The following is a 27,717-nucleotide window of genomic DNA, read 5'->3' as shown; positions in this document are numbered from 1 at the left end:
GTCAGCCCTGCATGAAAAAGCTTTATTCCCTGGAACTGTTTAATAAGTTTATGGATGACACGAAAGGTAGGAAGGGAGTTCATTCATCCTCATTTTTTCCTGATTTAAAGCTGTTTTTGGTCTCTGCAAATGTGGTGTTGCGAAAATCATTGGTAGTTTAACTTTTTTATTTTCCCCATGGGTACTCTTTAAATTTAAACAGCTGTAGGGAGATCAACAAGAGTGCACACTTTCTGCGCATTTATGTTTCTGGAGTCAAAGAAGGCTAACAGTTTTTCAGCGGAAAACTAATTCTGACTCATAATGAAGCCTGTTGGCTGTCTTAGTGGAAGGGGAAGAAATGGTTTCAGTGTCAGCAATGGGGTGTAGGCTTTCCAAAACCGGGGAAAAATTCCAGGCCCGGGTTTTTGAGTTTAAAATTCCTAAACCCAGGGTCCCCGGGGCACACGGGCTTGAAGCTGGATTATTTCATAATTATGTACATGGAAAAGAAATTAATATGGAAACAAAATTAAATAAATAAAAAACACTAAGCTCACTATAAACTGTTACGATTGCTCCTCTCTCTCTCTCTCTCTCTCTCTCTCTCTCTCTCTGTCTCTCGTAAATATTATACAAGGCTATCAGCACAATGTTATGTTGGACACATAAAACGTATGTCTGAACTCCTCAAATCTTAGTTTTCCCCCCTTATTTTATTCATTCAACTAGAACCCCTGGCCACATCAACTAGGTAATACTAAATAAGTAAAATAATAAACCCAATTTTTGTGTCTGTATTTTATGTGGAGCTGAAATTAAACACAAACTCAGTTACACTGCATTATTATTATTATTATTATTATTATTATTATTATTATTATTATTATTATTATTATTATTATTATTATTATTAATTCACATAGTTATTATGCATTGATCATTTGTATAAACTGAAGTGACCTTGTAGAGCCCCCAGCTGTTTGCAATACCTTGTTTGGATACTTTGTGCATTTGGCTGATTGGCCGTGTACTTCTTATAGGAAGTAGAACCAAACCGAGCTTGGATCCGAACATTTCTCTTGAACTCCTTGTATTTTGCAACAGTGCTCAATTATATTGTAGGTTTTGCCGACAGGTTACTGAAAGAACAATCTTCTCACCGAATGAAAAAATACACAAAAGTATGCAAGAGTTTATTCTCACTGGGGCTGCGTGCAATTATTGTGTTTGTGGAGGAAGTGGTGCATGGGAGGCTTTTAAAACTTGTAATTAAATTAAATTGTTTTTTTTTCTTGTTTTAATTAATATTTATGCTCTCAATATATGTAGGGAACGTATTTTCTTATTTCACAAGATTAAAGCTGTTTTAGATCATTGTGCTCCTGAGCATTTTATTCTGATGGCTGGGGATTTTAATTGTACCATTGATTTTACTCTGGATAGCAATCATGATGATGCCTTGTACTTAACTGTATTCTTGCACTTTGTATTGCACTTATGTTGTAAGTCGCCCTGGATAAGGGCGTCTGCCAAGAAATAATAATAATAATAATAATAATAATAATAATAATAATAATAATAATAATAATAATGATGATGAACCCCATCCCCAATCTGCCCGAGAGCTGCCTGCTGTGCTGGATGTGTTTGCCTTAGTTGACGTCTGGAGGACCTTACACGCCTCCTGTAAACAGTACATTTGGAGTAGAGTTAGGGAGGGATGAATTTCTGGAGCATAGTTAGACTATTTCTACACACAAACACATCCCCTCAATAGAGTGACCACCTGCAGTTTTCACCCCACACACCTGTCTGACCATCACCTTGTCATCACAGGTTTTTGTTTCACCTCAGCACAGCGCACCACTGCATACTGGCATTTTAATGTCAATCTTTTACAAGACACTGAGTTTACAGATTTCTTTATCCTGTTCTGGGATAGCTGGAGAGGGGAGAAGGCACGTGTCTCCAGTCTGCAGCAATAGTGGGACGTGGGGAAGATTAAGATACACATTTTCTGCCAACAGTACACCCAGGATGTCACTAGGCAAATGCATGCAGCAGTCAGCCAGCTGGAAATAGAGATATTAGAGATTGAGAGCACTTTGGGTGGCCAGAGCATGGAGGGGGAGTATTGGAGCCAGCAGTTGAAGAAACAATGCCTGGGCAGCCTGCTGGAGGAGAAGGTCAAGGGAGCGCTAGTCTGAGCAAGATTTATGGAACTGGAACTGGAACATTCATCTTCGGCTTGGAGAGGACGGCTGCAGAACAGAAACAAATTCTGATGTTGCGTTTTATTCTGCACCCTGGAGGCTTTTGGTGTTGCTCCTGGTTTTATTTCCTATATTAAACTTTTGTATTATAATGTTTTTAGTTTTATTAAATATAACAACGTTCTGGGCCAGCCTTTCCCAGTACAGAGAGGGATCAGACAGGGCTGCTCTCTGGCCGTGATGCTCCAGTGACTCATGACCGGGACGTGAGAGAGAGCTTCCTCAGCGTGGGTGAATTGGGCCAAGTAGAGGTGGTGTGTGGCACCGTGGGCGAGAAGGGTGAACTCTTATTTATTATTTTTAATTTGTCTTTCTAATGCTTTATTTGTTTGCTGCCAATTCTTTTTGATGTGGGTTGGGATTTAATTTAATTTATTATATATTATTTTCTTCATACTGGAATGGATAATTTTTTTTGATGATATGATATTTTTTCTTTTTTGTTGTGCAGAATAAAAGGGTTTAAAATCTCAAAATCCCTCTCTCTCTCTCGCTCTCTCTACCAGTCCCCCAGGCCTCCCTGATTCCAATATCCTGGCTGTATCTCTCCTATGAAAAATGATCTCAGTCTAGTGTTTCTCCATATGCTCCCTTCACTTGACCTTAGGAGCCCGGCCGCACATTCATTCCACTGAAACTGACTCAAGTCATCTATGTAATCTCACTTAATTTTTTTGTATTGTTGTAACCTGTCCTCAGTGCAATGTTGGATTAAAACAGCAACCCATTGCTTTGCACATCAGGACAGCTTACACTTACCAGAATTTATGAATGTTATTGCTGGATTGTGCTGTAGCCGAGGGCCCCTGCTGTGCGGAGGGTGTTGCTCTTTTTTTGGAGGGAGAAATGGCACCCTAAGCAGCCAGTTCTGTAATGGAATATTTTAGAACAACACTGTTACTGCACTGGCCAGCACTGGGGGAGTTACAGAACAGCACTGTACTACATAGGGCAGAACAGCAGGGTACGGCACAGCACTGCTCTGCTCCCCCTTGGATGCCTCTTTGCTGTCCAAAGTGCTCCACTGACAAACAGGTCAACAGGACCAAAAAAGCGGACCCAGTGGCAATACTCGGGACAAACTAGATCCAGTTCAGCCATCGATATTGCACTTTGCACTTTGAACAGATGACTCCAGAGTGTCTATTATTGTTCTTTGCACTTAAGCACACAGAGTTTGTTCTTTTCAGAACATGGTGTTTTATCATGCGTCTACTCGTGTGTTTATCTTGCATCTGATGTGTGTATGTGGAATTTTGCCTGAAGCACCCCTGTCAGATCTAAATCAAATTGGCCTTCGGGGACTAATACGGTTGTATTTTTCCATTCTGTCACTGCACTGCACAGTATGGCATGGCCCGAGGAAGTGAGAGGCAAAGAGAGCGGATTCAAGTCCCCTTATGCAGAACCCAAGACCCAAGGCCTGCGTAGCTAATGGATGCCGCTGCACTCTCCAAATGAAACTGTTGTTTGTTGTGAGTGCTGTTGTGGTGCTCCCACGTTCCCAGTCTGCTATCCTGCCTGTCCGCAGTGTGAGTCAGCATAGGGAGTTCCCTCTTGTTTGGGTTATCCCTGTTTGGTGGTTTCTTGTGGTTTCCATAGCAACTTCCCACAATATTGTTTCCAGTGAATCCAGTGAGAGACACGATACGCACGAAGAAGGGAGTGGTGCATTGCCCGGTGCCTAAAGCCATCCGCCTCAACATGACAAATTGCTTTGGTCAGCAGGGTAATTTCGGCTCTCTAAAAAAATCAGTGTACGTGATCCATTGTGATTCTCAGCCAAAAACACGAAGATGTGGAGGTGAAACAGCTGTTTCCAAGCCCTCGTGGGTATCAGAAATGGGGATCGCTTTATTTTGAAAGCCATTATAAACCAGAAAGAGTCACACTTAAGATGGCGCAATCTCTCATGAATGAATATATTGTGACATTGAGCACTGTCAGGGCTCTGAGGCAGGAGTGTGGGGAGATTTGTGCGTTTATTGCATGAGTGCGTTAGTGCTCATCATCATAAACAGACACACAAAACTACAACAACCCTAACTCTTCCTTGAGTCTAACTAAGCTGGTGTGCAAATCTCTCTACACATTATAATAATAAACACGAGCACACTGGCGAACAAGCAAAGTCTGCAATCCAAGTCATCATCCGTAATTCATAAACAAAGTCCCGATAACCAAACACTTCTTCTCTGTACTCACACACAATACTACTCCTCTCCAACACTCAGTACTCACAACATGCACTTCATCCATGTTAATCACGTGGATAACGGGGTCAGGGTTAATGTTTATGTGCTCAGGTGAACATGAGGTATTGATGTGTTAATCCTGTGATATTCTCATTTCAATCCATGGGGAAACACACCACCTTATTTTAAAGTGTTTCCACGACAGGAGTATATAGAAACTGGAAGTAGATGTCTTCTACGACACTTGCACATTTTGTTTCGCCCTTCTCTACAATGAGCTCTAAAGCCAGACCCGCCTGACTGAGCATTTTCCTACTGCGAGTTGCCAGAAATACAGAAATGCCTGGAAACGGCTGCCACTGCAATTACACAACATCTTCATCATGACGTTATATATGGGGTATTAGAGCCATCTATTGTTCGGAAGACTGAATCAGAAGAAGAAGTGATTCTATTATCTGTCCACAGAGCACCACGCTGGCACCACTTCACCAAGACAAACATATCAGAAAAGCACTTAGGGCGGTGCATGTCAGCTGGAGATTCGGCTTCATATTAGAAGGGAAAAAACCCTGACATCTGTCCTGGATACAGAATGACTTCTTGTCCCAATTAAAAAACGCAGGGAGGTCAGAAGTAGAAGTATGTAAGCATTGTGTCTGTTCAAATCTGCTGAGTCTGCATGCTCCCTCTATGGAGTTGTGGTCACTAGACTATGTGGATAAATGTATGTCAAACAATGGTCAAAATTCATGCCTTGCTTGGCATACTTGAGGCTCTCCCTCTGTGTGAAAGCCTGACTCCCTGAGGGATGACTAATGATGGATGGCTCTGGGCTCTGACTGCTTTTGTGGAAGAAAACAGTTCTGCAGTCAGATCCTTATCTCGTCTGCTTATGGCCTAAATATAACCGCTGTCAAGTGCAGGTCGTCGTTTGATCTTAACGGGTGAGCCAAAGTTTTGAGTTAATCCAGACCCCAATATAGTGATTTAGAGTACAGTGCGCTGTGGAGTTTTTATGATTTGTACACAGGGTATTAACATTTGTTACTGTTACTATTGACTTAAGGTCTAGTGCAAGTATACCTAATGAAGGTAGAGTATAGTTGTGCTTGTCTACCTGATATCATCCAACATGAATAGCTCATTGTGATATTATATATATATATATATATATATATATATATATATATATATATATATATACACTCACCTAAAGGATTATTAGGAACACCTGTTCAATTTCTCATTAATGCAATTATCTAACCAACCAATCACATGGCAGTTGCTTCAATGCATTTAGGGGTGTGGTCCTGGTCAAGACAATCTCCTGAACTCCAAACTGAATGTCTGAATGGGAAAGAAAGGTGATTTAAGCAATTTTGAGCGTGGCATAGTTGTTGGTGCCAGACGGGCCGGTCTGAGTATTTCACAATCTGCTCAGTTACTGGGATTTTCACGCACAACCATTTCTAGGGTTTACAAAGAATGGTGTGAAAAGGGAAAAACATCCAGTATGCGGCAGTCCTGTGGGCGAAAATGCCTTGTTGATGCTAGAGGTCAGAGGAGAATGGGCCGACTGATTCAAGCTGATAGAAGAGCAACTTTGACTGAAATAACCACTTGTTACAACCGAGGTATGCAGCAAAGCATTTGTGAAGCCACAACACGTACAACCTTGAGGCGGATGGGCTACAACAGCAGAAGACCCCACCGGGTACCACTCATCTCCACTACAAATAGGAAAAAGAGGCTACAATTTGCACAAGCTCACCAAAATTGGACAGTTGAAGACTGGAAAAATGTTGCCTGGTCTGATGAGTCTCGATTTCTGTTGAGACATTCAGATGGTAGAGTCAGAATTTGGCGTAAACAGAATGAGAACATGGATCCATCATGCCTTGTTACCACTGTGCAGGCTGGTGGTGGTGGTGTAATGGTGTGGGGGATGTTTTCTTGGCACACTTTAGGCCCCTTAGTGCCAATTGGGCATCGTTTAAATGCCACGGCCTACCTGAGCATTGTTTCTGACCATGTCCATCCCTTTATGACCACCATGTACCCATCCTCTGATGGCTACTTCCAGCCGGATAATGCACCATGTCACAAAGGTCGAATCATTTCAAATTGGTTTCTTGAACATGACAATGAGTTCACTGTACTAAACTGGCCCCCACAGACACCAGATCTCAACCCAATAGAGCATCTTTGGGATGTGGTGGAACGGGAGCTTCGTGCCCTGGATGTGCATCCCACAAATCTCCATCAACTGCAAGATGCTATCCTATCAATATGGGCCAACATTTCTAAAGAATGCTTTCAGCACCTTGTTGAATCAATGCCACGTAGAATTTAGTACGACGCTGTACTAGGGGGTGACTTGCGGGCTCTGGACAAAGCAGTGTTTTAATTGTCTTCTTTAAATTGAGCGCCTGCTCTCCTTGTTTTGCACTTGTGTTGTTCTCAGCAGGAGGGAGACATGGACCCGCAGACGTAATGACCGAGCTCTGCCAAGTACCGGTTGTTTACTTTGTTTACTTTATATAATTGTATTTTTACTGCACCTATATTTGTAAAGGGCATCTACTGTTTGTTAGTTGCTGTCTTACTTAGTGCAGTTTGGACTATATATTGATGCAGTTTCTGTAACCAGAAACAGCTGCATTGCATATACTATTGTAGAGAGAGATTGTACAGTGTTGTGCACTTAGCGTCATCTTTTCTGCAGTCAGTTACATAGAGTTTAGCATTCCAGACATTACAAGCACTTAGTTCGGCCGACCCTGTACTAGGGCATGAATTGCGGGCTCTAGACAAAGAAGTGTAATCCAACGCAATTCAGGTGTGCACTCTGCTAATTAGTTATAGGTCAGCTATTTAACAGCCCCTCCAGTCCTCCGCGCCAGCAGTCAGCACCAGCAGCCTCAGTGCCCCCCTTCCGAAGGGCCACGTTTACAAAGGACAGGGACTCTAGCTGTGGGACTCCAGTGAGGAGAAAACTGCGAGGAGGAGACGCCGCACAGCAACACCAGGCAGCTATGACGATCTCTCCGATTCCTGTTCTGCTCTCTCCTTTTTCTCGGCGTGCACCTGCATGCCATTGCCTCCCTAATCCCTCTAACCTCATCTCCCTGCCTCTCCCCTCCTCCTCCCTCTCCTCTATTCCCCTCTCTGGCGGCCTGTGAAACTGCCACTCAGCTTCCAACAAGGCCGACTTCATCTCCGCCTCTCGCTCTCGCTGAGACTCTCTCTGACCCCACTCCTCAAGAAACCAACCCTTGATGCCACCTCTCCTCAGAACTACCCCCCTGTCTCCCTACTCCCCTTCCTCTCCAAGACTCTCGAGCAGGCGGTCCACCGTCAGCTCTCTGATTTTCTGTCCCAACACTCACTTCTTGATCCTCTGCAATCCGGCTTCTGCACAGCTCACTCCACCGAGACGGCTCTCCTGGCAGTCACTGACTCCCTCAGCTGCGCTCGGGCTCCCTCTCCTCAGTTCTCATCCTCCTTGATCTATCTGCAGCATTCAACACCACTGACCCGATCCTGGGGCAGCTCCTCCAGGCTCACCTCTGGTGGTTCCTCTTCCTTGGTAGCGGAGGAAGTTACCCTCTCACCTGGGGTGTAGGTCACACTCCTCTCTTCTGGCTGCGCACAGTGCCAAGCACAGCCACCAGTACAGGACATCAACATTCAGGTGTCAACTGCCGGCCCCCTGCACCGCAGTCTCCAAGAGGACTCTAAACTACCTACTATTGTACTAACTCAGCACTTTCACACACTGTCACTGAGACATGTATCACTGCTCCTAACCTGACTGTGTGTTTTGACTTTAATCATGATAATGTAATTGGCTTCCTTTCTATTATGTTCCCTTGTATTATCTTCTATCCCCGTTCCTGCTGTCGGTGCACAGAAGACTCAGAGGCAGGTGGTTCAATAAAGAGTACGATTATATTCTTGAGAGAGAACATACAGTCAGCAGAGAGGTGTAATATAAGCTGAACAGGAACACACTAGTGCTCACACAATAACAAACTGTCTCTACCTTTTTCCTCTCCTCTAAAAGGAAATCACAACCGCAGTAGAAACCTACAAAACCTGCTAGTCAGCAGTGTTTAACTAAGAATAGTAATGTTCCAGGGGTAAACAACCATCTGTGACTCAACGTCGTTCAGCTAAAACACAAGGTCAATGCGTATCTAATTTCGCCACTAAGTGGTGGATCGACCTTCCCACCAAGGTCAGGAGTGCAGGGTCCTTGAACACCTTCCAGCGCTTACTAAAGACTCAGACTGTACCTGTGACACAGCAGCCTATCTCCCGGGCTGCTTATGCATTTCCTTATTAAACTATGCTTTATTTTGCTCCTGCATACTTATGTATTGTTGACCTACTTACTCCTCCTATGCGCCACCTTCCTTTAGCACATATCTAGGACTTAATTGTATTATGTCTGCCCTTGTTAGCTCATTGTACTTGGAGGTATTTCTTTTGTAATTTGTAATGACTATGTAATGTTTTGAAATACTTCTTATGTAAACTGTGAGTTGCCCTGGATAACGGTGTCTGTTACATAAAGCTATATAACAGGAAGTAGCAAATAATTATATTGTGTAAATTGGAATTTGTAAAATGTATTTTGATTTGAATTGCACTGTATTATGTGAATTGGAATGTGTAATATGTTATGCCTTGTACTGAACTGTATTATTGCACTTTGTATTGCGCTTATATTTTGTAAGTCGCCCCTTGATAAGGGCGTCTGCTGATTACTGACTACTGATTACCTAACCTAAACTGCCAACTACAAACTATCACTTCTGTTAACCTGCATACTTTCATTAGCACAACACATGACAAATAATATATCATGCAGAAAGTACTGTCACCTGCAGATTAATTATCTTCATATAATTGATTAAATACCATGGTCTCCAATTCACGCAGTAGTCTGACGCTTTCTGCCGCCACTGGGCCGGCTTTACCAGCAGAACTATCAAGTGCTACCATCTAGTGGCGAGATTCACAAGTGCAACCCTGAACCTAGAGAGTTTGCTGCTTAATTGGCTGTTTCACATACAGATTAACAATGGCCTTGGACTCCAGAAAGGTTGGGAAAGCAAAACAGGTTATCTGAAAAAGAGAATACTGGGGAATTGGACACCACCATGTGGAAGTCGTGACATTTTTTTAGAAGAAATCTGCCTTTTCCTTTTCCTTTCTGGAACAGTGGCCTCCTCTTGCGGTGGAGGGAGTGCGACAGGGTGGGCTTCCCCCCGGCCTGGTGAACTTGCTCTTCAGGCCAGTCTGAAAGTCTTAATTGACTGATTGGCCAGCATGAAAATGTGCACATTGCTGCCTCATGTGTGGTTGGCCAATCAGTCAATTATCCCCCTGGGCCGGTACCACACCCTTTTTTTTTTTAACCCATTAAGGCCACCAGGAACTAGTTACCACAGTGTATGAGAGCCTGGAGAAAGGAGTGAAAGTACTGGAGACCCCAGAGACCCTAGAGACCCCCTGGTTTGGTTGCTTTAGATCAACTTGCAGGTTGTTTTTGTTTAAATAAAAGTATTTAGTTTACTTTTATTCTGTTTCTACCTCCTGGGTACCAGCTCCCAATATATAATCCTAGTAACAGAAAACACTAAATGGAATCTAGCTAGCAGCACAACATGAAGCCCCATGTAGTAGAAAACTAAATTGGAAAAAGGAACAGCGTATTATATACAACCATACAAGTATATCACGGAGTTAATATGGGAGAAAATGGCTTTTTGCTCAGAAGTCACAGGTGAACAGTGAAGAGAGGCTGAGTAGCTGTACTAGTAAAAGCAGGCAGAGGGAGGGCCTATAGGCAGCTTTTATAAACAAATCCCCATGGTAATGTGCAAAGCCCTCCATTTGGGTAGTATTCTCCACTTGAAAGATAACCAATGCTATTTTAGGTAGAATACTCCAGAATTAGTTATAATTTAGGTCTGTGAAACCAGCTGAATGAATGTGGATCGAGTGAGACTGTAACCGTAACACAGCATATACATTAGAAAGCTACTTAGTCATATTAAATGCTTATTACCTGACACAGACATGTAACCAACACGAGAAGTGTGGTGTGCGAAAAAATTTGAACACAACCACATAAAAAAAGTCCATCTTGAAGCTGATCTTATAGGTTTTCCACTTATGTTTAAAAAAAAAAAAAGTTATGCCACGCCTAAAACAAGCAATTTTTAAAGACTGGCAATGTATAATGACTATTGATCAATTAAGGTGAATGAATGATACTGGACTAAAGCTTGTTCTAATCTATATTAATGATCTGGACTCTGGGATAGTTAGCAAACTTGTCAAATTAACAGATGATAATCAAATAGGTGGCTCAGCAGATACAATCTCGGCAGCACAGGCTATTCAGAGGGACTTAGATAATATTCAGTTGTGGGCCGACACCTGGCAGATGAAATTCAATGTGGACAAGTGCAAGGTAATACATGCAGGTAACAAAAATGTCCACTACAATTACACTATGGGAGGAATAGAACTAGATGAAGTATCGCATGAGAAAGACCTACGAGTCTATGTGGACTCCTCACTTTCTCCATCCAAGCAATGTGGGGAAGCAATAAAAAAGGCAAACAGGATGTTAGGATATATTGTCAAAAGTGTAGAATTGAGAACAAGGGCAGTGATGTTCAGACTGTACAATGCACTAGTTAGAGCTCATCTGGATACTGTGTGCAGTTCTGGGCTCCACACTTCAAGAAAGATATCGCTGCTCTAGAGGCAGTTCAGAGGAGAGCAACCTGACTTATTCCAGGTCTGAAGGGAATGTCCTACTGAGAGACTGAGGACCTGAACCTTTTCACCCTGGAACAGAGGAGACTACGTGGGGACTTGATCCAAGTCTTCAAAATCATGAAAGGCATCGACCGCATCAAACCAGAGGAGCTTTTCCAGATCAGCAGGGACACACGCACCCGGGGACACAAATGGAAATTGGGCTTCAAGGCATTCAAGACAGAAAACAGGAGACACTTCTTCACACAGAGAGGCGTCACAATCTGAACAAACTCCCCAGCGATGTGGTAGAAGCTGAAAATTTGGGACCATTTAAAAACAGACTGGATAGCATCCTTGCATCACTCAGTTATTAAAGGACACTAGGCGAGCGCTACGGGTCGGACGGCCTCCTCTCGATTGTAAACTAAACAGTGATGGGACGCTCTCACGTGTGCGTGCGCGTCACGGCCCGGGGGCGCGCACGTCGCTGTCAGTGAGGAAATGCGGAGAGGAGAGAGTCAGACGGCGGAGAGAGGGAGAGAGGGATTCCGGGTCGGCACTAGAGACGCACAGATGAACACACACTCCCGCTTTATTTAACGTTATATCAGGGGCTCAGCTATTATCGGTTTTCTTCTTCAAGCGAGGGGCATGTGCAGACCAAGCGGAGCCAGCGACACGATGCGCCCTGGACGTGACCGGGGATATAAGCCATAATAAGGACGTCAGACCTGTATTGAGGTCCCCCTCCCCTCCCGCATCCCTCACCTCTCTCTCTCCCTCCATCTCTCTCTTTCTTTCTGCTCTGCTGTTTTCATCACTCGTTCCTCACGGGAGGGGGTCGCTAACGGGAGCGGTGGGGGCGGCCAAGGTGACAGACCCCCCCGGGTGGCCGTGGACACAGCGAGCTGGCTCCCCCGGCTCTGGGTGAGTGGCGTGGGGCGGGCGGTGGCTGGGCAAGGCCGGGGATTACGGCCTAGCGGGAGGAGGAGGAGCAGGGAGGGAGGGACGGGCTGAGGGGGGAGCTAGACGCAGCGGTAGTGTACAGTGAGCCTGGGGTCATTTTTTCTTTCTTTCTTATTTCTGTATTGAATTGGGAAGTTGTATTTGCAGGACGGATGTGAAACTTCATCGGGCGTGCAGTACAGTAATAGCTGGACACGGCAGCACAGTGATCGACCACAGTATGTAACGCTGCGATATGCAGTAAAGCGGTGCAGTAATGTTGCAGTGCAGTGACAGACTGGCACAGGGACACGTTGTGATGCACGCTGTTTGGGACGGTGCTGGTCAGTGTGCTGGTGCAGTGCCATTTCCCATTGGCCGATTTGTGAATTGAGCCATGTTTGCACAGAGGCCGTCCAATACGTCAATACATTATCGTTTCAAATGCCATAACAGATGAAGACACTGGTTGTAACATCAGTATTCAGTATAACAGTGTATACATACATTAACATCCTTACCTATGTTTGTGGCAGTCCTAATGTGACCTACAGGCTCTGTGAGGTGTGGTTAGTAGGTGGTCAGGGCAAGGTGCAGGCCCCGATGAAGACAATTGCAGTGTTGTTTGCTTTTATAATGTCCATCTAAGAAACCCCTGATTCGCACTGGTTTGATGATCTGAACGTCTCTGCTAGGCACATGGGTCGGTTCTGTCTGTGCTGAAACTAGTCAGCATGTGGAGTCCAGAAATCGCTCAGTTGCACTTCTCTGAATTTGGCCTTCAAAGGCATCTGAGCCCTGAAGCTGTAGAGTTTGTCACTGAAATGTACCTTCATTCATTGAGTGAAGAATGGCCCATCAGCAGACACTACTAATGGATCACAAAAAATAAAATAATAATAAGCAAACCCTTTGGTATTTTAAATTTCTCAGAATGCATTTTAACATTTTCGATCTGATTGTTTGGGTATAAATGTGTGCATTGTTAAATTGAGGCTCTTTGGTCCGTAGCGCCACCTGCCATGTGGGTTAAATCCGTCTGAAGTATTTCGAGGCTGCTCTGTAATGCATGCACTTTTTCGACCAGTTCCAGACTACTGCTTGCATAGCCTTGGAGCTGCAAGTCGAGGGAATTTAAGTGACCAGTAATGTCACACAGAAAAGCTACCAGTGACAGTGAGGGAACAGCATTTATAAATTCCATAAACTCGCAAGCCTTGTTTGTCTTCTGATTGGACATTAATTCTGCTCTGTCCTTCTGATGCACGCAAAACACCTCTAACGCTCCCCCCTCTATTTAATCAGCGCGCGTCAGTGTGAAGCGGCCCTGTATTCGGCGGCAACGTGTGGTAAAAACTTTGAAGGAGGATGTTTGCAAACTCGTTTGTGTGTAATTCACTGATCTCATCACAACATCCATTGTTCTTTTCACCAGAAAATGTAGCCTACAGCACAGTCCAGTCAGGTGAATGCAGTGGAGAGTCTTTAGTGATGGGTGTATGCCTGCCAAACGGGAAGCAAAAGCCTTTCTCTTCCCCTGTCATGGAGGGAGCTCCGTCCGTCACAAGCAGCTTCACTCTCTGCAGATCTGAACCTTTTTGTTTATCAAAAAATGCCCTTTTCAACCCTTTCAGCCACCATCTCAAGACGCTGAATGGCCTTTTTAAAATCGGAGAAGCTCTGTTGTCGCTGTCCACATTTGTAGTGCCATTTGTAGTGCCATTTTCATAACTGTTGAAAACATGGACGGTGCCCTAATTCAACTCTTGCTGATGCTATTGCCAGAGCTAAAGATCCAGTAAGTTACTTAAGAAAGCAAGTGATATGCTAAAAATAGGCACGCATCAGTGCTTGTGAACTTTATAATAAAGATACATGTGTAAGTAGGTGAGCTAGGGGGCCACACAGGAAGCCGTGGCCCACTACCTTTGTTCAGTATCACTGCGGTATAGCAAAGCAAAGCAGGTCATTGTATTGTCACAAACAACTGAGGCTCTCGACCTGAACTATTACCAATGCACCCCCACCCCATTGATATTGTTTCATAAGTCTCTATCTGAAAAAATGGAAAAAGAAAATTACTCTGCATAGTTCTCTACAAAAACGTTCATCTGGCTCACCAGGAAGCAAATTAGATTCAGCGTGTTGAAGGAGATACTGGTAGAGCCCTTGCTTTACAGTTTCAAACATTCAGACATGATTGTATATTGCAGCCAGCCCAAATGCATTTCTCCATCGTATAGCAGGGCCAGTGTTGACAGTATTGTAGGTCAGTAGAGCACAGTGTACACAGTTACAGCTCAGCATACAATGAGGTGACTTGTTGCTCTTCAATAAAGGATTCCAGCATTGGTCTCACAGGAATCTGTGGTACAGCAAGGGACATGACACCATAGAATAAATGGAACAGTACAGGAGGTAAATCCAGGGTTATATTCAGTCTAGTGCATGACAGCAGGACAGGAAGTGTGTCTGTTTACAATGTGAGGAGATTACGTCTTTAGACAGTGTAGGAGGCGTAGTGATTCAAGTTTAAGGCTCGCTACCCGAAGGTTCCTTAAAAATGCTCTTGTTTTGAACTTGTCCCAGTTCTCTTCCAATGTTCAGAAACAAAAACCGCCCATGGAGGTAGGCAGGATTTTACGGTCCCTGTCCTTCTCAGTGGTGTGTGCCCCCCAAAGCCACCATCACCCGCTGCATGGCCCAGATCGGGCAGATAAATACCCATGATTTTAAATGTGTAAATGCAAATCTGGCATTGGTCCTGTGCAGTGTCTGGTCTCCGTCCTCAGCCTCCTGGCCATGTATCTGAGAAAATGAACACCTGTAGACTAGCCTGGTGTTCTCATTCACTTCACTGTTGTGCACTGGAAAGTATGGCTTATTGTTTAAGGTCATGTTGTTACCCTGGTGTAGGGCTGGGCGATATGACTTAAAAATGATATCTCGATATTTTTTGGAAGTTTGGGCGATACACGATATATACCTTGATATGTCTTGTTTTTATCCAATCAAGCTACAAAATAAGACCAAAGACATTTAAACAAGTCTTTATTTAATCATTAAATATGCAAAACTAACAAATACTACATGCAGGCTGTTATAGTAAATATATGTTATAGTAAATATATGCAGAATGCAATATATAACAGTGCAAGTGGTGTGTGATTACTATTACCTGTGTTAAGTTATGGGATATATACATACATACATACATATACACATGATTTACTGTCACATAACAATAACACAAGTAATAGTAATAACGTAAAATGGTACAGATTCAGTTATATTTAGCACAGCCGGGTTTACAGTGGCGCATTAACATCTGCTAGACAGACATTTCTCCTCTGACTGTCGCGTTTCGATTCTACTTACCGGTACAGCACGTGTTAATAGTAAATAGTTATATTATTATTATTATTATTAATAATAATAATAATAATAATAAAGGCTGTTATACCACTTCACCATCTAATGAAACTTTCTGCATCTGTTTGCATTGCTTTCCAATTTATTAAAATGCAAACAAACTATTATTCTTTAATTTTATACAAATCATATCCGTCTAAATTAGCGGGGGTGGGGGGGGTGCTGCTTGCAGATCGAGTTCAGCCCGGCGAGGAGAGCGGGGCGGACCGTGTGCGCTTGCGCATTAAAGTATCTCTTGGCTGTGTTGGTTATTGTGTGTCAGGTCTCTCTCCTCATGTCTGTTTGTGTTTCTGATGATCATTTCTTGACCGCACCCGGCACGTGTGGAAGAACCGGGCAGAACGCCAAGCGTCCAAATGACGAACAATACTGCCGTAAAGAGTGCGATTTGCGACACTACGATATAAACGATAGAGCATAATATGAAATGATAGAAGTTTTTCTATCGTCATACGATATATATCGTCATATCGCACAGCCCTACCCTGGTGTATACGCAGAGCTTTGTTCATTTCATTATTCGAGTGTGTGGAAAACCCCCTAAGTCACCTGTTTTTTTTTTTTTTTTTTCCTTAAAACCTTTTTCAGCATTCACGCATTTGTTTGGCTAGGCGGCATTGATTTTTGGTCAAGCAGGCCTTTTTCATTTCTCACTTTCTTTCTGTATTTATTTTTCATTCTTTCTCTCTCCATGAGACCTTAATCCCAGGAATTCTAAAAAAAGGAATTAAATTGTCAACAAGTGCAGAAATTACATGGTGTGTGGCCGGCTAAACAACATCACTGCCGACAAGCACCAGACGAAATGCATGTCCTGCGTGTGGAGCTCAGCACACAATTGACCCGGCGGGCCAGACTGCAAGGCTCAGTACACAGGGCAGGATTCGGCGCCTGCAGTGGCGCTCTGGCATGTGACTGGGACGGGCCTCGCATGAATAGGGAGAATGTAGAGCTGAGAATGGGACAATAGCACTGCAGTGATGGTGGGGAGGAGGGGGCACAGTGCAGTAGTGTGACACTTTTTCTAGGATGGTGGGGGTGGTAATTATAAGACATGGGGATGGGAGGGATGCATTGTGAAAGCATCTCAGTTCAGTGTCAAAACTCATGATGTCTAGACTCATATTTTGTCTTATTTAGTTTTTTAGTTTTAGTGTGTTGTGGTTAATTGCTTATAAAAAAAAAAATAATAATCAGAAAAACAAATCTTGTATAGTTCCCCTGCCGGCTTGTGATCTATCCTAAATGATTCCTATGTTCCCCATGTTTGTCCCAGAGATCGGAGACTTCCCTGCTGCGTGCTTTTTCTGTGTCGGCCTCTCCTGGAAACTCTGCTACTGTCGGAGCTGCATCCCGTTGCAGTGCTGTGTGGCCTCCATGCTGGAGTTACAGCACAGCATCCCCATACTGATTGTCACACTCACAAACTCACTCTGTTCGCTTTGCGTTGCGTGCACTGGCTTCACTGGGTGACTGATGTACTGAACGGTGTGTCCTTGTCTTCTATAATTAGTTTATCGAAGACATTCCACGGGGTGGCCATGTTGTAGCTTTTCTAAAGGGTACTCTTTTGAGATGCGAACCACCTTGGATTTATAAGAACCTAAATAATTGAATTGCTAACTTTCATGCAGTACTTTAGAAGTAGCTACATGGAATTTTGCAGTTTATTTGGCCTTTGCCTCACTTGACTCAGGGAATGACTACCTGGCCATGAGTACGTGGTCATCAGAAACCAGGAGCTGCTGCAATTGTTGAGTCTGGTGCAGCATGTGAAGCAAGCTACTGACTCAGGGGAAAGGAAGCTCCTCCCAAACTTTTTATTATTATGTATTTCTTAGCACACTTTAGTTTAAAACTCCAGTTTTAGCACGTCCTTGTGCCAAATGATTCCAAAGAATAATCTGTACACAACCAAAATATGGCCGCTACGCCTATTGAATAAGTCACACTCCCTGCTTTGTGAAAGTGAGCTCCCTGAGGATATTAGGGGATGCTGTCATGATGTTTCCAGTTTCTATAAAAGATTCCTTTGTATTCCCTGGCTTTTGCGGTTTGAGATGGTTATGTATTTGAGTACTGCATGTGTCCCTTTCTGCTGTTGCATTGTAAAGTGCTTTGTGCTGCATTGTTGATGAGTTGTTATTATTATTATTATTATTATTATTATTATTATTATTATTATAAAGGGGGAAATGGAGCTGTAGGCAGTGCTACGTTTGAAGCCCGGTGCTCTAGTTTGTCCAGAACTGGTTTTATCTCACCGAGGTTAGTCCACACCAGTACCCCCTCTCCCTCACCCTGCTGCATTCTCCCTGACCATGCATTGCTTTCCTTGTGCTGAGTGCCCTTGCTCGCTCGTTTGTCAGGGCCTAAGCTGGAGTCGTTGAGGCAAAGTGAAACTGAGCTACTTCTGGCTGGCGGTTTAACATGGGCTGGGAGCACTGTCTGCTTAACTAGCAGAGTGCATTTCAGGTACTGATTACAGCACAGCACAGCATAGCATAGCAGACCAGCACAGCACAGATGACCAGTGCACTATAGCACGGCCCAGACACACAAGCGTCCATTTCCAGTTGTGCCCCAATGCTGTGCTTCATGAGAGCGATTGATAGGCCTGAATAATTCAGCAGCCGTGTCACACAGTGTCTCGTAAGTCTTTTGTCCAGATGCTGAATAGCCGTAATTTTTTTTCTTTACGTTTTAATTAATTTGTGTATTTATGTTGTTTTTTCTTGGCCGGATTGACATGCATTTAAAGATAGTTTGCAGACAGCTGCGTGGGAGAGAGGGCGGGGGTGGGGACATGGGCCAGGGGCCGGCCGGGGGGGTGGGGACCAAAGTTCCTCTTTCAGCCCTCTCAGGGTTGCGGTTGGTCTCTGGTCTGACTCACGCACACACACAGGAAAAAAGCTCTTCTCAGTCGTTTATAAACAGCATGCTATTTATAAGATGGGGAAGTAGGGGCAGAAACAGACTTGCTGCTCAGACTAGAACAGGCCGATAACACCGGACAGCCACGTCTGATAATGAGAACACAATAATAATAATAATAATAATAATAATAATAATAATAATAATAATAATATTTTTTATTTTAGTTGCTTCTTTTTTTATTCAGAACATGAAATATATCAACCAGCTTCCAGTGTCATTGATGTCAAAATGAAACTTGTTGATATCACAATTGCTATTATTATGATGATGAATAATAATGTAATTGTTATTGTTATGGTTATACTTTACGATAATGGCCACTGTATTTCACAATTTGTTGTGTCTAAGTTTCATGCATTTAAAGATGTTCACTTATCTAAACCACTGTTCAAAACATTGTATTGAGAAACATTTATATAAAAAATGCAGAACTGCAATATCATAATTTTATAAGTCTCCCCACCAGAGTTCATACTTGGTGAAAGCATCTTTGGCAGCAGTTACAACTGTGAGTGTTAGGATAGGTCTCTACCAACTTTGCACACCTAGATTTGTTTTCTTACAAAACTGTTTCTTACAAAACTGTTCCAGCTCTTGTCAAGTTCCTTGGGCACCGTTGATAGACGAAAATCTTCAGTCATGCCACACATTTCCAATTGGATTTAGTGTAGTCTTGGCTGTGTGCTTCGGGTCATTGTCCTGCTGAAAGGTGAACTTCTGTCCCAGTTTCAGCTTTCTTGTAAAAGGGTAAAAGGTTTTCTTCAAGGTATTTTCTGTACCTTGCTCCATTTATTTCCCCTTCTATCTAGTGCCCCAGTCCCTGCTGATGAGAAACATCCCCATAACATAGGGATGGAGTTCTGTGGGTGACGTGCTGCGTTTTTAGTTTTTACCTGATCTAGGCAGGGTCTTGGTGGTGCCACAGATCTGCCACTTCATAAGATTGCCTTGACTGTGCTCCACAAGGTATTTCAAGCCTTTGATATTGTTTGATACCCATTCCCTGATCTGTGCCTTTCAACAGCTTTGTCCTGGAGATCTTTTGCAAGCTCCTCGGTGCTCATGATTGAGTCTTTGCTTTGAAATGCACCACTCCACAGAGGGAACCTACAGGAAGTGATGAACTCATCCTGAAATAATGTGAATCACTACAATTTAACACACTTGGGATATGATTGCTTACACCTGAGCTCATTTGCTATTACCAGGGCTGTGGACACTTCTCCAACCAAGCTTTTTCAGTTTAATTAATTTTATTTATTTTGTTTACTCTGAAGTTGTGGGGAAGATGTTTCAGTACATTAAAATAGTTTTTTTTTTAATCCAGGCTATAAAGCAACAGAAGGTGACAATTTGAAATGGTGGTGTAGACTTTCTATAGGTCCTGTACATATGTGCAGACACGCATGATTCCCTACAGCTTTACAGATACCGATCGGCATGACCAGTGATGTGTAATGTGTGTGCGGGGGGTGGGCTGTCAAATGATGGATGTGGTGGCAGGGGGGTGGGGCAGATTGTGGCAGAGCAGTGCAGATTTAAAGAAGTGATACTCGTTATTTATTATTTTTTTCTTTCTGGTAAAGTACCAATGAAATTAACATAAAAATGTGTTGTGGTCAGAGGGAGACTGTGAGAAAGACACGTATTCTGTGTCTCTGAGGCCATGGTGACTGTAATCTGTAATTTGTAATTAATCTGTAATTAATGCTGTTAATTCTGAGGGATTTGGGAAGATGCCCCCCCACCTCAGATCACAGGCAACAGCGGCACTGCAATTTCTTTCTTTTCAGTAAGATTATCGTTGTAATTTTAGTATTTTTAGTAGTAGAATTATTGTTATTGGTATAATTAGTTGTAGAAGTATTGTTATTATCGTATTTTTTTGTCAAATACTAAGTTACAGAGATTTGACCCAATGATGGTTTATACATTTTTACAGTTTAGCTTCCACACTGCCTGCCAGGGTTCATTCAATACCATAGGCTGACCCGTGCATTAATGGGAGAATATAATCCACTCAAGTATATATTTTGTATTATTAATTCTTCGATGCAGTTGGATTCCAGTTCTGTGTAGTTTTGTGGTCGTTGCAAGCTGGACCAGTCACACTGTGCTGCATTGTACTCCAGAAGGGGTTTGATCCCAGTAGCCCGTATTGGAGACGTCTGAGAGTGAGGGGGGTGGGGGAGATGGGTTTCACAGGCAACGCGGTTCTGCACTGTGGGCTTCTGTCACCCGTCTCCCGTCTCCTTTTCTTTGTTCAAGTGAGACAGACAGACAGGCAGACAGACAGTCAGTCAGCTGGACCAATGGCCATCTGAGCAGAAAGCAGAAACCGATGACTGTGCTGTAATTGTGTGCTGTCTTGCTGGTTTCAGCTGTAGGGGATATTTCTTATTTACACTCTCTCTATCTCTCTCTGTCTGCCAGGACCCCGCAGCCATGGCCGAAATCTCTGCTCTCCCACCGTCCCCGCAGGGCCTGGGGGATCCCCGCAGCCCCCCACCCTCTGACGTCCAGTTCTCTCCCGGAGGCACTACTGAGCCCACAGCCAGCAAACCCCCCATCCCCAAATCCACCCTGTACAGTGATCCCGCCATCAAGGGGCCCTCCCAGAGCCGGCCTGCGGGGGGGAAGCAAACGAGCGGGCCGGACAGGGGTGGAGAGGGTGCTGCATTACTGCCCCCTGCCCCCTCCCCGGGACCGGGGGACGTCCCAGGGCAGGACACCTTGACGCCAGGGAGCAGCAGGGTTGCCCCCCCGCCCCCACCTCAGCACACCAAACCCCAGCCCCCTCTCCAGACCGGGGTGGTGCAGAGCAGTGGGGGTGCAGCTGTACCCCCCTCCCTGGCAGCAGCTGGACAGGGGGTGCCAGCCCAGGAGGGATGCCCTGAGGGGACCACAGTATCAGACAGAGGTGGCGACTCCGAGCCCACATCCTGGGTGGGAGAGCGGTGCTGGGAGAGTAATGGTGGCGTTGTTTCAGAGACAGCAGGGGGGCCCAAGGATCCACCTCTGCCCCCCAAACCTGCCCCCAAACCTGCCCCCAAACCTGCAATGCACTCTGAGCCCTTAAAAAGCGTGTCGGCAGCGACAGTGAAGGAGGAAGAGGAGGCGAAGATTGGTGCAGCAGAGTCAGGGCCCCCTGTGCAGGTTGGGTCCCAACTACCCCCTAGACCCCCTCCAGAATCCCCCCAGCCTTCCCCGCTACCCCTCTCCATCTCCTCTGCCACCACCGCCCCCATTCCTGTGCCTGAGCCCTGCCCATCGCCCACCGCCCCTGCCCCCGCCCCCACCCCCGCCCCAATCCCCCAGATGCAGGAGCCTCCCCCCACTGCCTTCGGGGGGCAGCCCCACTTGTCTGCGTCCGTGTCACTCCTCCCGGGGGTACGGCGCCCCCCTCCTGCCCTGGACTCCCTCAGCTACCTGGAGTCGGCCAGCCTGATGTCTGGCACACTGGAGTCCCTGGCCGGACTGGGCGATGACGCCAGCTCGCTGGGCTCCGACTCCGAGGTGAACGGCCTCGCCTACCGGCGCACCGACAAGTACGGCTTCCTGGGAGGCTCGCAGTTCGGCGAAACTGGGTCAGTACACACACACCCCCCTACCCGGCGCACTCTCCCCCCATCCACAACACAAAGACATGCACGCCTCCTCCTCTCCTTCTTTGTGGTTATGATTGTATATGTTACGATGTTGTGGCTGCATGACACGGCCTGCTGTTGAGTCTCATTCCAGTGTGTGTATATATACATATTTATGTATGTATGTGTGTGTATGTGAACACTGTCTGCTTCCCTGCCAGGCGATCTGTATCTCTCTCCCTCTGATATTTGCTTTCTTGCTCAATCTCTCTCTCTCTCTCTGTCACCCTGTTCTGATTCATACGTTATTGGCCACACCTCTCTGACTCAGTGGTCTCTCTTTCTCAACCTCTCTCTCCCTGTCTGTATGTGATTCTAAGTGCAGTGTCAAATAACTGTAGTATCCAGTCAGTCAGTCAGTGTGTGCACATTAACCCCTAACCTCCCTCCTTCTCTCTGTCTCTCAATTCAGTTCAATAAGAGAGAACTTTATTAGCATGACTAATTGACAGCAATATTGCCAAAGCATTGACGGACATGTCCAGTGCTCCCCTCACCCACTCCCTCACACTCCAGTTCATTCCAATTCAATAAGAAAGCATGATCTCTTTATACAAGGTTTCCCAAAGCAATGCTACAATGTCCAGTGCATGCAATCAGGGTGACTGTGTTGACCTTTGTAGTGTTCCTGTCCCTCCCTGTGCATGCTGAAGGAGTCCGTGTACTGTGATATCCTGACTGTGTGAACCCTGCTGCCCCTCTCTCTGTCTCCCTGCCCTGCCCCTGCACTGTAATGCCCACCCCACGCAGTCGGACCTGACCTCTGTGCCTCTGTGTCCCTGGCAGGGAGCGGGAGCTGAAAGTCGAAGTAGCTCGGCAGAGGGAGCTCAAGTGGCTGGACATGTTCAACAACTGGGACAAGTGGGTCTTCCGGCGCTTCCAGAAGGTACAGCAGCCTGTCTTTCTCTCTCCCTCCCTCTCTCTTTCTGTCTCTGTGTGTCTCTTTGTCTGTCTGTCTGTCTGTCTCTCTTGCGCTCTCTCCCTCTCTGTGTGTGTGTGTGTGTGTGTGTGTGTGTGTGTCTCTCTCTTTCTGACTGTGTTTCTCTCCCACTCCCTCTCTTTCTTTGTGTCTCTGTTTCTCTTCCTCTCTCTCACCCTCCCTGTTTCTCTTTCCCACTCCCTCGCTCTCTCTGTCTCTGTCTCTGTCTCTGTCTGTGTCTCTCTCCCACTCCCTCTCTTTCCCTTTCTATCTGTCTGTTTCTCTCTTCCCCCCCCCCCCCCCCGAGTGTGTGTTTCTCTTTCTCTCTCTGTAATATTGAGTAGTCCGTTCCTGTGTGTTTGTGGGGTGTTTCTCTCTGTGTGTACCGTTGAGGCACCGGTTTCTCACTGTATGTTTCTGGGGTGCAGGTGAAGCTGCGCTGCAGGAAGGGGATCCCCTCGTCTCTGAGGGCCAAGGCCTGGCAACTGCTCTCCAACAGCAAGGAGCTCATGGAGCAGAATCAAGAGAAATTCGAAGTGAGGGACGGACCCCTGCACAGACACACAGCCATGCGCAGAAAGACCCCACACAAAGTGACGCACAGCTGTGCAGGGACACGGACAGATACACACACAGACATGCGAACAAATAGACGTACAGCAACTGAACACAGATACTGACAGTCACTATACACACACACACACACACGCACACACACACATTTGTCTGCTCTCCCAGCTCCATAATCCCCTCCCAGCTAGGCCCTCCTCCCCCTGTCCCTGGAGCAGCCCATTAATCTCTTCATCTGGGCCCCTAATCTCTGCAATCGTCTGGACCCTCCAGTCACTCCTTCTTAAAAACGGACACTAGACTTGTGTATGTCTGCAATAACAGCCCCCCTCTCTCTCTCTCTCTCTCTCTCTCTCTCTCTCTCTCTCTCTCTCTCTCTCTCTCTCTCTCGCAGGCTTTAGAGAGGGAGCCGGGGGATCCCAAGTGGCTGGACATCATAGAGAAGGATCTTCACAGACAGTTTCCCTTCCATGAGATGTTTGCGGCTCGGGGGGGTCACGGGTGAGAGCGCAGTGCCTATTATATACACCCACTGCAGCCTGTATCGTCTCACTGGGCGCTTTCTGTTTACACACACACACCAGCCCTGATTAAACCTTGGCCTGACTGTAACAATAAACAGTCATTATATGTTATTTCTCTCTCTCTCTGTCTGTGCGTCTCAGTCAGCAGGACCTGTATCGCATCCTGAAGGCCTACACCGTGTACCGGCCTGAGGAAGGCTACTGCCAGGCCCAGGCCCCCGTTGCGGCCGTGCTGCTCATGCACATGCCTGCAGAGGTGAGGGATGGAGGGAGGCTTGGAGAGACTAAGGGGTGGGCGGGTGTAAGGAAAAGAGGAGTGGAGAAGAAAAGCTGAGGAGGACAAAAGCTAGCTAGCAAATTAATCAGAAGGTTAAAAAATGAATTGATTACCACCACCTGACAAGAAACGCTATATAACCAAGACCAGTGATAACATGTCCCTTAAATTTAATAATAATAATAATAAAAATCTCTATTTAGAATGTAAATGCTCAACTATATCACTTTCACAATGTCAATCTCTCTCTCTGTCCAACTGCACCGACTCACTTCATTCCTAATAACACGTGTAGCTCCCTGTTCATTCTGGATCCTTTGATTGAATGGAAAATATGTCAGTTCGTTCTGTAACAGATCTGATTCGTCGAAGCCTCTGAGGACTATCCTTCATCAGGCACATTTCTACTGTGTCATTTTAATGCAAACTGAGTAAACATGAGACTCCATAGTTGTATTATGGAACCACGGCTCAATGGATTTTATTATCCTCCAGTTCTATGGTTCTCCCCTAGAGGGCGCCATTGTAGAATTTCATTGCAGAAGATTGATTAAAATTTTGTGACATCAATGTATTTGTTAAAGTTTGATCAAAAAGCTTCATTTGAATGTTTAATTATTATTTTTATTAATTTCATTGAGGAGAATGGTCCTCTCCTGCTGCTGTAGACAGATGGTGCATTTTGTTTGAAAGACTTTTAGTGGAGTTTGAATTCTGTCAGTGGGGTAACCACAGACTGTATGGGCTGCCCGTACAGATGGATTAGGTAGGTTAAATCACTGCAGTCGTAAAAGGCCCCAGGCAACCCTAATGTGTCTGTTGATCTCTCTCTCTCTCAGCAAGCATTCTGGTGTCTGGTTCAGATCTGTGAGAAGTATCTGCCCGGCTACTACAGCGCTGGACTGGTGAGTACAGACACCGGCCAGGCAAAGCCAGCCCCTATCTCATCCCAGCCTGTGTTAATGTGCGGTGGTGTCCAGTCAGCCCCCTATATCTCTCGTCTCAAATCAGTCACTCTCCACCTTAACCCCTCACACACTCTCTCTCTCTCCCCCCCAAATCAGGAGGCGATCCAGCTGGATGGAGAGATCTTCTTCTCGCTGCTGCGGAGGGTGTGCCCCATGGCCTACAGGCACCTGAAGAAGTTCAAGATCGACCCCATCCTGTACATGACCGAGTGGTTCATGTGTGTGTTCTCGCGTACGCTGCCCTGGGCCTGTGTCCTCCGCGTGTGGGACATGTTCTTTTGCGAGGGTGAGGAGGGAGAGGGAAGGAGCTGGCTTGATCCGATCGCCTGTTAGTGTCGGTCGGTCTGTATTAACTCTCTCTGTGTGTCAGGTGTGAAGATCGTTTTCCGTGTGGGGCTGGTGCTGCTGCGACAGACGCTGGGCTCGGTGGACCGGCTGCGGGAGTGCCAGGGCATGTACGAGACCATGGAACGCCTGCGCAACATTAACCCCGAGAGCGTCCGAGAGGACCTGCTAGTGCAAGAGGTACACGCACACTGGACACACTGCGCACACACACTGGACACACTGCACACATACATACACACACACACACACACTGGACACACTGCCCACACACGCACACTGGACACACTGGACACACTGCACACACACACACTGGACACACTGCCCACACACACACACTGGACACACTGGACACACTGCACACACACACACACACACACTGGACACACTGCACACGCACACACTGCACTCATGCACACACTGGACACACTGCACACACACACTGCATACACTGGACACACTGCACACATTACACAATGGACACACTCCACACACACACTGGACACACTGCACATACATACGCTGCACATACATACGCTGCACACACTGGACACACTACACACACACACTGGACACACTGTACACACACACTGGACACTGTATATATGTACAGTATAGATTTGTCTGGGCTGCAGCAATTTTTTGTGCATAAATCCATTTTCCTGATGAAATTACATTGTGCTCCTGGTTAGAGTTCGTGTTTGAGTCCCCAGTGAATGAATGCCTCCTTGAAGCTTGCAATGCACTGCTACTGAGCTGAGCAAATTGGGTGTGGATTTGCCTGGATCAGGATTCCAAATCTCGGCCTTGGCCGAAGCTGGTGTTTGTTTTGACCTTAAAATGGGGCCGATATCAGCAGATATTCAACCCTGCGCTTTTCCCCCAGGTGGTGTCGCTGGCGGTGACGGAGGCCCTGATCGAGCGGGAGAGCGCCGTGCAGGTGCGTCGCTGGCGGGAGTCCCGGGGGGAGCTGCAGCACCAGCCCTGCCGGCGCCTCCACGGCACCCGGGCCATCCTGGAGCAGGCCCGCGGCGGCCCGCCCCCCGGCCCCCTGCGCGCCTCCGCCAGCCTGCTCAGCCTCCCGGGCTTCCGCCGCACCAGGGAGAACAGCAACCCCTTCCTGTCCCAGCTGGCCCCCGCCACGCCCCGCTTGCCCCCCAAGGCGACCCAGAGCCCCAAAATTGTGTCGGAGGCTGTGGTCCCCTCCCTGCCCTCGCCCACTGCCAATAACACTCCCCTCCCTGCGGCCACCCCTTCCACCCCCAGCCCCACTGGAGGAGGGGAGGAGGACGGGGGCAAGAAGAAGAAAAAGAAGAGCAAGGAGGAGAAGAAGAGCAAGGAGGAGAAGAAGAGCAAGGAGGAGAAGAAGAGCAAGGAGGAGAAGAAGCGCGAGAAGGAGGAGGAGAAGCAGAGGGCCCGCGAGCTCAAGGACCTGGAGAAGGCCGAGAAGGCTGAGAAGGAGAAGCAGAAGAAAGAGAGGGAGCGGGCCGAGAAGGAGAAGAAGAAGGGAGGTGTGGGGAAGAAGAAAGACAAGGAGAAAGTGGGGGGAGAGAACGGGGGAACGCCGGTGGTGACGGTGGGAGGAGGAGGAGGAGGAGGAGGAGCGGGGGTGGTGGGAGGGCAGACGGAGGACGAGAATGGTGCACCAGCCCCCAAGGATACATACTTCTGAAAAGAGAGAGGGAGAGAGAGAGAGATGGGGAGGGAGGTAGAGAAAGAGGTGGCCAGTATGAACGGAGAGTGGAATCTGTGAGGATGGATAGTGAGGGAAGTTGAAACAGAGAGAGAGGAAGAGAGAGACTGACAGACAAGCAGCCTTAACAGAAAGAGTCACTGAGAGGCGAGGCCCAGAGAGCGAGAGGCACAGTCCAGTATAGCGCACTGCTGTCCGGTACAGCACAGCACCAGATGGATAAG

The 27,717-nt window shown here is 46.2% G+C and overlaps 1 protein-coding gene across 1 annotated transcript; it reads left to right on the top strand.

The window, feature by feature from the left end:
- The first annotated feature begins 11,739 nt into the window (after positions 1-11,739).
- Positions 11,740-27,472, top strand: tbc1d10b (TBC1 domain family, member 10b). Its single transcript, XM_066721077.1, has 10 exons — positions 11,740-12,163; positions 20,984-22,137; positions 22,984-23,083; positions 23,545-23,652; positions 24,081-24,187; positions 24,352-24,466; positions 25,327-25,392; positions 25,552-25,741; positions 25,826-25,980; positions 26,687-27,472. The coding sequence occupies exons 2-10, from the start codon at positions 20,996-20,998 to the stop codon at positions 27,470-27,472; spliced, it is 2,769 nt and encodes a 922-aa protein (XP_066577174.1). The 5' UTR covers positions 11,740-12,163; positions 20,984-20,995.
- The last annotated feature ends 245 nt before the right edge of the window (positions 27,473-27,717 follow it).

The sequence above is a fragment of the Amia ocellicauda genome, chromosome 14, assembly GCF_036373705.1.
Source record: "Amia ocellicauda isolate fAmiCal2 chromosome 14, fAmiCal2.hap1, whole genome shotgun sequence".
Lineage (NCBI taxonomy): Eukaryota > Metazoa > Chordata > Actinopteri > Amiiformes > Amiidae > Amia > Amia ocellicauda.
The sequence above is the reverse complement of the archived record's forward strand: the minus strand, read 5'-3'. Positions and strand labels throughout refer to the sequence as shown.